The 9,282-nt window shown below is 59.1% G+C and overlaps 1 protein-coding gene across 1 annotated transcript; it reads left to right on the forward strand.

Moving 5' to 3' along the window:
- Window positions 1-798: 798 nt before the first annotated feature.
- FOXF1 (forkhead box F1) lies at window positions 799-7,393 on the forward strand. Its single transcript, XM_004058106.5, has 2 exons — window positions 799-2,658; window positions 4,023-7,393. The coding sequence occupies exons 1-2, from the start codon at window positions 1,521-1,523 to the stop codon at window positions 4,181-4,183; spliced, it is 1,299 nt and encodes a 432-aa protein (XP_004058154.4). The 5' UTR covers window positions 799-1,520; the 3' UTR covers window positions 4,184-7,393.
- Window positions 7,394-9,282: the final 1,889 nt, after the last annotated feature.

Raw genomic sequence — 9,282 nt, forward strand, 5'->3', positions numbered from 1 at the left:
GGCCCCCGCGGCGGCGGCAGGCCGAGCCCACAGGGGCATTAGGCCAACTCCCCCCTCCCGCCCTGCGCACGCGGAATTCTCTATTATTATTATTAAAGAATCCCCCAGAACTTGTTTACGTTAAACCCTGTAAACTTCCTGCCAGGGCCTTTGCCATCTCTCGGGAAATCGGAACCTGCGCTTTGAAAATGGGGCCGCGGGGCCAAATAGGCGGGTTTTCAGTGTGTGTTGGGGGTGGGGGAGGGCAACTGAACTACGTGTGAGTTCAGATCCGAGCGTGGCGTGTGTACGCGTGAGTGGGAGTGAGTGCGAACTTAAGCTCCTGTGGGCCTTAAGCTTCCGTGTCAGCGAGTGCATTAGTGGGTGCGCACATGCCTGAGCGCCCTCTGCACATGAGTGTGCACACACGCATGGGTGTGTTTACACGTCTGTTTGCGTAATTTACCGGGTTTGCATGTGCATCAAGACATGTATGTGTGTGCTAATGTGTGGACAAGAGCGCGAGGGTGTGCGCGCACGGGTGAGTGACTGAGCACGCCGTTTGTTCCGGGGCCTGTGCGGTCTGGGTCGCCTCTAGGCCAGCGGGTTCTCACTCGCCCCCGTCAGGCCCGCGGCGCCCGAGACAAAGCGGCCGCGACTCGTGCTGCGCTTTCGTTTTCCCCCTGCGCTCTGCCCCGGCGGCTGCCCGCCCGCTCGCAAGCTGCTGGGCGAGTCCGAAAAATCCCGGGCGCGGCGCAGTTCTTCCCGGGGCGGGGAGAGTGGGTAGGCGGTCCCTCGCGGGAACTTACGCCGGCCGGCCGCGAGGACCGGAGTCGAGCCGGCTGTGCCTGCGATGGTCACGACCGGGAGGCCGCCGCACTTGCGATTTGCTACAGGGCTGTGCGCGTCGGGGAAGGCCCCGGCCCAGGGCGCGTTTCCCGCCGCGCCGCCCGGGCGGGGAAGGCGGGGTCCAGCGCGCACCGGGGCTGAACCGCGGGCGGAGGGCGCATTAACACTTGCTCGCCAGGTTGGTGGAGGCGGGGCGGATTCTGCTGGCGGCCGCGGGGCGGCGAGAGTGGGGGCTCTTTAAGCGCCCACCAACGCGGGGGCCCGAGGGGGGCAGGGACGGAGGGAGGGAACTCCGGGAGGGTCTTACGCCGACCCGCGAAACGCAGCCGAGCGGAGATGGAGTGAAGGCTGCCTCGCCCGGAATCTCGGAGCCGAGCGCCGCGGGCGGCGGGGACTCAGGGCTGCTCCCGGCTGGGGCCACGGCCGTAGGCCCTGGAGGTGGTGCCTCCCCCCAAAAAATACCGGCGGGGGTAGCTTCCTCACGGCCTCCGCCCGGGCTGCCCTCGGCCTCAGCTCGACTCCTTTCCTTGTGGGAGGGCGAGAGAGAAAGAGGGAGGAGAGAGGTGGGGGAGGCGGGAGTTGGAGAGAGGGGCTCTGAGCCAACCGCCGGCGGATCCAGCAGCTCCTCGGGGAGGGCGGGCGGGAGCGCGGGGGCGGGCGCGCCGCGGCTCGCTCGGGAGAAGTGGCCGCCGATGACGGCAGAGGTGCAGCCAGCCCCGCGCGCGCAGCCCCCTCCCCCTCGCCCTCCTCCCCCCCCTCGTCCTCTTCCTCCTCCTCCTCCTCCTCCTCCCGGCCCGTCCGCGGCGCAGAGCAGCGGCGGCAGCGGCGGCGGCGGCAGCAGCCACCCGATGTCTTCGGCGCCCGAGAAGCAGCAGCCACCGCACGGCGGCGGCGGCGGCGGCGGAGGCGGGGGAGGCGGCACGGCCATGGACCCCGCGTCGTCCGGCCCGTCCAAGGCCAAGAAGACCAACGCCGGCATCCGGCGCCCGGAGAAGCCGCCCTATTCCTACATCGCGCTCATCGTCATGGCCATCCAGAGTTCACCCACCAAGCGCCTGACGCTGAGCGAGATCTACCAGTTCCTGCAGAGCCGCTTCCCCTTCTTCCGCGGCTCCTACCAGGGCTGGAAGAACTCCGTGCGCCACAACCTCTCGCTCAACGAGTGCTTCATCAAGCTACCCAAGGGCCTTGGGCGGCCCGGCAAGGGCCACTACTGGACCATCGACCCGGCCAGCGAGTTCATGTTCGAGGAAGGCTCCTTTCGGCGGCGGCCGCGCGGCTTCCGAAGGAAATGCCAGGCGCTCAAGCCCATGTACAGCATGATGAACGGGCTCGGCTTCAACCACCTCCCGGACACCTACGGCTTCCAGGGCTCGGCCGGCGGCCTCTCGTGCCCGCCCAACAGCCTGGCGCTGGAGGGCGGCCTGGGCATGATGAACGGCCACTTGCCGGGCAACGTGGACGGCATGGCCCTGCCCAGCCACTCGGTGCCCCACCTGCCTTCCAACGGCGGCCACTCGTACATGGGCAGCTGCGGCGGCGCGGCGGCCGGCGACTACCCGCACCACGACAGCTCGGTGCCCGCCTCCCCGCTGCTGCCCACCGGCGCCGGCGGGGTCATGGAGCCGCACGCCGTCTACTCGGGCTCGGCGGCGGCCTGGCCGCCCTCGGCGTCCGCGGCGCTCAACAGCGGCGCCTCTTACATCAAGCAGCAGCCCCTGTCCCCCTGTAACCCCGCGGCCAACCCCCTGTCCGGCAGCCTCTCCACGCACTCCCTGGAGCAGCCGTATCTGCACCAGAACAGCCACAACGCCCCAGCCGAGCTGCAAGGTGAGTGGGGAGGCCGAGGGCGCCCTGGTCCCCGGGAAGTCGAGTCTGAGTGGCAGCGGGACCCAGCCGGGGCGAGCCCCTCCACTTCTGTGGTCGGAACCCCAAGGCTGAGGGGCGGCACCAGCTCCCCAAGGTGTCTCTTGGCCCCACCTCTCCCCCTTCGAAGAGTGACTACCGCTCTTGACCCTAGTTTGGGCCAATCTGTTTCTCTTTCTGTTCGAACTCCAGCTGCCAACTGCTCCAGGCCTGACCAGGTAGGCCGGTCCTTAGCCAGATGTCCCAGACCCCAGTGCCCTAAGTCCTTTTGTGTCCCTTAAGTCCTCTCACAGCTTGGAAAGATCCTGGGATGGACCCAAGGCCCCCAGCCCTGGCCAGATGGCTGTCCCTCCCTGGTGGTGGCCCTCAGGCTGCCTGGAGAGCTGCCTCTGCCTGGGGCTGGGCGGAACGGAAGAGTTAGGCCCAAAGCCGCTGGGCCAGCGCTCAGAGGCTCAGCCCCGGCCTTTCAGGGGACCAGACCTGGCAGAGCCACAGCTGAGTCCAGGGGCATTTTGTGGTGACTGAGGCAGGAGGGTGCCGTGGCCAGGCCCCAGAGGGTCAGAGCTGCAGACCGGGCCATGGGGGCTCCTTGTTTTTTAGGATCCAAGTTTTCAGGTCCCCACACCCCCAACACCCCTGATACCCCAATACCCCGAACGTGCAGAAGCATCTGCCAAGGGAGATGCGGCAGCCTCGCCTCCTGATTCTGCCCCAGGCCCCCCGCAGCCTGCAGGCCCAGCTCTGGAAAAAGCTGGAGTGAGCTTGCCAGGGCCAGTCCAGGGTCAGCTGTCAGCAGCCCCAGGAGGCAGGAGCCAGGCCTGGAGGCCTTAGGCAGCCTCTCTGCGGGGGGACTCCCCGGCTCCGGGGCCTGTTCTCTGGAGAAGCTTCTTCTCACCCCTGCTGCTGGCCTGGCGCTGGCCCTGCACTGGCCTCTCCTTCGACCCCGCCGGCAGTCGTAGCCTCTGAGGTTGGGGGTGGTGGTGGCTGCCCTGGCGGTGACAGCCATGGGCGTTAGGGGCCCTCCACTTAGCCTCCCTCACCACTTCCCCTATGGCTCTGGAAGCCCTGGGCCCCTGCACGGTGTCCGAGGCTGGACAGGCACGCAGCAGGCAGGCAGGCAGGCCGTGGCAAGTGTTCTGGAGTCTTTTCCTTGGGTGCGCAGCCGGAAGGCTGGGACTCGGGGAGGAGGGCGGGGAGGCGGCCATGCTCTGGAGCCAGGCTGGCAGGCCCTGTGCGCCCCACGGGAGCACTGCTCCTCTGCCTGAACTCTGAGCCACCGTGGCTAACTCTTCTGCTCCCCCAACCCCTCCTGTCGCCTCGCCTTGCAGGCATCCCGCGGTATCACTCGCAGTCGCCCAGCATGTGTGACCGAAAGGAGTTTGTCTTCTCTTTCAACGCCATGGCGTCCTCTTCCATGCACTCGGCCGGCGGGGGCTCCTACTACCACCAGCAGGTCACCTACCAAGACATCAAGCCTTGCGTGATGTGAGGCTGCCGCCGCAGGCCCTCCTGGTGCAGGCAGGCGGGTCACAGGGACCCTGGACCGGCACAAGAAACTGCTTTATTCTCGAGGTATAACCGTCGGCAGAAGAAAAGGGTTCCACCTCTCCCCAACCGGAGTTTTTGGCAAGGAATCCCCAATGCAAAGACACAGCGCTGCGGTTGGCACCTCCTTCCTCACTCCCTCAAAATTGTTAAGAAATGGTAGTGGTGGGTCTGATCTGACTGCAGCCATCGGTAAATAAGTTTTTGATCCTGTTGAACCCGCCTGAGACGGTGCTGTGCAGGGGAAAGCCTTCCGCATCCACACAGGAATTCTGCTGAGGTCCCCCCTCGTTCCGGCCAATGGCAGAAGTGGGGGAAAATTTTTAGAAGAAAAGCAAACATGTGAGACCAATCATTATCAAATACTTTTATTTTTTGGTTGAGTATTTATCTTTTTATTTTTTATTTTTTTTTTTGAAAGAATGTCTTGGAATGCGCAAGTCTCCCTTTAGAGCCGTCTTTTGCGGGGAGCGGGAAGTGACAAGAGCTCAGATCTCCCTCCCGATCTCCCTCCCCACCTCCGAAGTCTCCTCCGTGGACCACAGGTGGATGGATCTTTGTGCGAACAACTTGCATTTCGGAAGCCACTGTCCGTCTTTAAACAGAAAGTCGAAGGAGCCACGAAGCAAGCGGCCGTCCGGGCGTCCGCCTCCGTCCCCTTCCATGTTCCTCCTCTTCCTTCGCTTCAGCCTCTTCTGTTGTGTTTTGTCTTGAATTTTATTTAGACTTTTTCAGTGGGTATTTTTCTGTCTCCCAACCTCTACTGTAAACTTTCTGGTCCGAGAACGAGCCGAACACAGCGCGACGCAGGGACTAGGACGGCCCGGTGACCGCGTGGATTCAGGATTGCGGGGACGCAGAAAGGTTAAGGCACTTTTAAAAACTATAGCAAGGCTCCTGTTTATTTATTCTACTTTCTTTCCCTAATAATCAAAACACCGCGTAGGCTCCTCCGTTTATCAGTATTAATGGTGTAACTTTGTTGGCAATATTTGCCGTGTAGAATTTTTTTTAGATATCCATTGTAAATTTGAAACAAAGACCGATCTGTGTAAAAACAAATTTCCATATGTTTTATATAAATATATATATAATATGAAGGACTACCCTCCTTTTTTTTTTTTGTATTTTGGCTGCTAGAGTGCAGCATTTGTGACACGTATTTGAAATTTGAAATTTCCTTCTGCACTGTATAAAAGGACCATTTGAGGATGTTTTGCCTTTTGTGTATTTTTTCCTAAAAAAAGAACAAAAATAAAAATGTATAACATTTGTACATGGCCTTTAAAATTGTATCAACTAGAAATAAAATTGCATGAGTATTTTATTGGGACTGAGATTGTAGAATACCTTCCAGACTCCCAAAGATAGAGGGGGGAAAAAAGGAAAAACAGGTTTTGGATCTCTAGACGTTTAAAAATTTACAATCTGGGTGATTCTGAGTACTTTTTTCTTTTTTGGCAAATCCTCCTCTTTTCACTCTTCATTCCACTTTGAAGTAAACGCTGGACAAGAGGAACTATTTTTCTTGGCTTCTGTTTTTTAAGAGCCCTTTGCCCCTCTAAATGTCATTGATCGTTTTAAAGAAATAAACTTTTAAAGAACACTATAGACCTCCTTCCCCTAGGGAACACCAATTAAACCATATATGTGCACATATATATGTATATACATATATATGTATATACATATATGTACATATATGTATACGTGTCCATGTACATAATATATATTTTTTTGCCACTACAAGACCAATGAGAGTTTTACTTGGGTTTCCGACTTTCTTGTTCTCTTGCTGTAGCTGTTATAAATCGTGAATCAACTTTAAGGTTTTTTTGTAGTTGTTGGTTTGTCTTGTTTTGTTTTGGCTTTTTGGTGCCTTGTTCTTGGTTTTTCCCGATAGAAAATCAAGCAAAATCTAAATGAGGCAAAAGGGCGCTTGGTGGGCCAGGTGACAGGCACCTTTCCAATCCTGTAACATTTATCTCCTAAGTCACAGTTCGTCCTCTCTGGGGGAAAAATATTTTTTAACACTTGTATCTTCCACTGACCACCCTCTTTCTATTCCAGTTCCCGGCTACCGAGTAAAACAAACACAGTAAGTCACATTGTTGGTGCGGTCCTTCCAGACCCAACGCAGTGTCTTGCGTCGTGGGGTCGTGAGTCTCAGAACCTGGTTCTTCTCAGAGTTGACATTTTGGACGTGGGGGTAATTTCTCCGGTGCTCTGTTACATCAAAATTATCAATAAACTCGCCTGGGCAATTAATGTCCCAAACTAACAGCTGTCTATAAAATCGAGATAAAGGGGACAGGAAAAGGCCGGCGACTCCATCCCTTGGGGTCTCCGGCGGGCCGAAGCGTCAGGCCAGGCTCTGCCGGGCGCACGCGCCTGGCCCTGCGCTCCGAGAGCAGGTTCGCAGCAGGCGGAGAAGGCGGTCCTCCTGGGGCGAACGGTCTTCTCTGCACCCTCCGCCTCCCACCAGAGCCCGGAAAACCAGTCCTGAGAAGAGCCCCCAGGCCTCCTAGCGCGGGAACGCTGCGCTCGCGTCCGGTCAGCCTCTGCAGGCCAGAGGAGCTGGGAGCCCCTCCTCTCTCCCGCAGAGGCTGCGGCCCAGTTAGGGCAGAGGCTCCGGGGAAGAGGGGCTGATTAGGAGAAACCCAACTGCGCGCTCCCAGGTTTTCTTCTGCGGAGTCTCCAGCCCCTGCACCCACTCACTTGGCGCCCTGGCGGGCCAGAGGCCCCCGTGCGCCGTGGTTGTGCGTGGCTTTGGCGCCGCTGGACTAGCGTCCAGGGCGGCGGCAAAGCCCGGTTTCCTGTTCATCTCCTTGCCTTCGCTTCAGCGGGATCTCCCAGCGCACCCATGTCCAGGTCTAGCGGGGCGGGAGGCACCCAGGGGGGCTTGTGCAGGAAAACCGGTCCGGATTGCCCGAGGACGGTGACTGGCCTCGGTCTTCCGGCCTGACTTGCGGCCTGGGAATGAGAGGGAAAGTCCAGCCTTCCCGCAAGGAGATCCTGGCTCCAGGCAAGCCCGGAAAGGCCAGATAACGCAGCGAAACTGCCTCTGCGCCCGCGTCCGAGATTTCGCGCTGCCGCTGCTGCAGCGCCGAGACTGCGCTCGGCTGGGCTGTGTCTTCCTCGGGGTCCATTGCGTCCTGGGCTCGCACAGGGGTCGCGAGTGAAGCTCCCACGGCTGCGGGACGCCGCAAAAGCGCGCCCAGCATGTGCAAGTCACAAGCTTAAAACGCAAAGGGCTCCTGAGTCTGGTGCGAAATTATGCGCCCTGCGTGCGTGAAGGACCCCTAGGATCAGCTAGCACAGAGGCGTCCTAGGTAGAATTAATTCATAATCGCTCCGATTATCTTAGGGGTTTTTGTCGTGGAATAACGTAGAATTAATTCACAATGTCTTCATCTATTTTAAGGATTTTGCGCTGGAACAGGGAAGTCAAGATGCCCCTTGACATGAAATCCTCCCTGTAATAAAGCTCCGGAGCAGGGGCAGGAGCTGCTTGGAGCAGGGCTTCTGCGTGTGGATTACACATCAGGGGACGCCGCGGTTCTCTGCGCGGGGCCGACGCCTTGGACGCACCCGAGCCTCAGCGGCTTTCTAGTTGCAGCCCCGGGCAGCAGAAGCGCCTGGGCGCGGCCTCCGAGCTCCTCAGCCCCGGGCAAGGGGGACTTCGCCACCTGGAGCTCACCCCCAGGGCCCGTCCAGGCCAGCAGCGCCAGTCGCCCGGCCGGAAGGCGCCTGGGGTGTGGGCTTCTGATGGGAAGGCGCCTGGGCCACAGAGGTGTGCTCTTTCTGTTCTCTTTTCTCTTTGGGGCTAGAGGGGGTTGGTGGCCACAAAGGCATGGCTCCAGGCCTTCCAGCCACCCACCAGCAGGCAGCTTTGGCTCAAAGGAGCTCAAAAGGAGCTAGGGTTCCTCCTCTGAGGCCACCCCAGCCCGAGCAAGACAAGTCACCTCTGAGCCTTGGTTTCCTCATCTCTAATAGTACAGTCCTGGTGGACCTTTGGGGGCCGTGGTTAATGAGGCAGATGCTTCTAAGGAGTAAAGGGGTGGCCTGGTTCCTTGGTACCCAGACGGGAGTGGCCAAGTCAGACCTGGCTTTTCTCGCCGCGACATTTAGTGGGGCCAGTGTGGAGTGGTGGTAGTGCGTGTGTCTCCTTGTGGGGGTGTGGGAACCATAAGAGGTGCAAATATCCATATTTTACAAGGCCCTCTGCTCAGGGACTTCTGATCCCAGTGTGGGGACAGCTAAATTCCCATCTTCACGGACTTTCCCTCCCTTCCCAGGGATAAGGAAGATGGCTCACATAGCTGGAGAGAGACTTTTCACAGTGGGTTAGGGCTTGGGATGCCAACATACACCAGCCACCAGAATCTCCCCCAACCTCACTGACCCCTCCTAGGCATCCGAGTCCTGTGGATGACCCCATGGGGAAGTGGGAGATAGAAGCCCCCTGAGCCCAGTGGCTTCACCTCTGATGGTAACTGTCAAGAGTCCAGCCCAGGAATCACCCTCATCAGAAATATTTGGGGTGTCGGTTTAAACAGCAGATTCGAGGGGTCCCTGACAGCTACTGGTTAGAATCTCTGGAGGGGAGACCCAGGAGTCCACGGTGTTCAAGGATAAGCTGGGTGGTCCCGGGTGAGCGCTAGTTTGGGTCTGTTCTCCCACGCTGGTCAAGGCTGCTCTGAGCGGCCTCTGCTGCCCCCTCCTGCCCGCCTGCTGGATCAGGCCCACGTGTCTGTAGCAGCAGCTGGTTGAGAGAACTTGGAGGCCAGGCAAACAGGCACCATGGCCACATTTGCAGGCATACCTTGTGAACTCCGGGCCGGGGCAGGCCTTCTTCCCACATGGGCATCCCAGTCCACCCCAGCTCACCCTCGCTTGCTCCTGCCCCAGCTCTGTCCTTGTTACTCTACTTGTTTTGGAGGCAGACCCTGAGCTCAGGGAGGGTCAGTGACTGCTCCCGACATGATCGGTAAGATGTGAAATTTGGACTCAGACCCAGTACTTTCTGACCCTGAATCCTGT

The sequence above is a fragment of the Gorilla gorilla genome, chromosome 18 (assembly GCF_029281585.2).
Source record: "Gorilla gorilla gorilla isolate KB3781 chromosome 18, NHGRI_mGorGor1-v2.1_pri, whole genome shotgun sequence".
Taxonomy (NCBI): domain Eukaryota; kingdom Metazoa; phylum Chordata; class Mammalia; order Primates; family Hominidae; genus Gorilla; species Gorilla gorilla.

Excerpts from the sequence above, each read along its gene's own strand:
- FOXF1 (XM_004058106.5), top strand. The coding sequence starts at position 1,521 with ATGACGGCAGAGGTGCAGCCAGCCCCGCGCGCGCAGCCCCCTCCCCCT. Across the intron at positions 2,659-4,022 it reads CGCCCCAGCCGAGCTGCAAG|GCATCCCGCGGTATCACTCG; the intron begins GTGAGTGGGGAG and ends CTCGCCTTGCAG.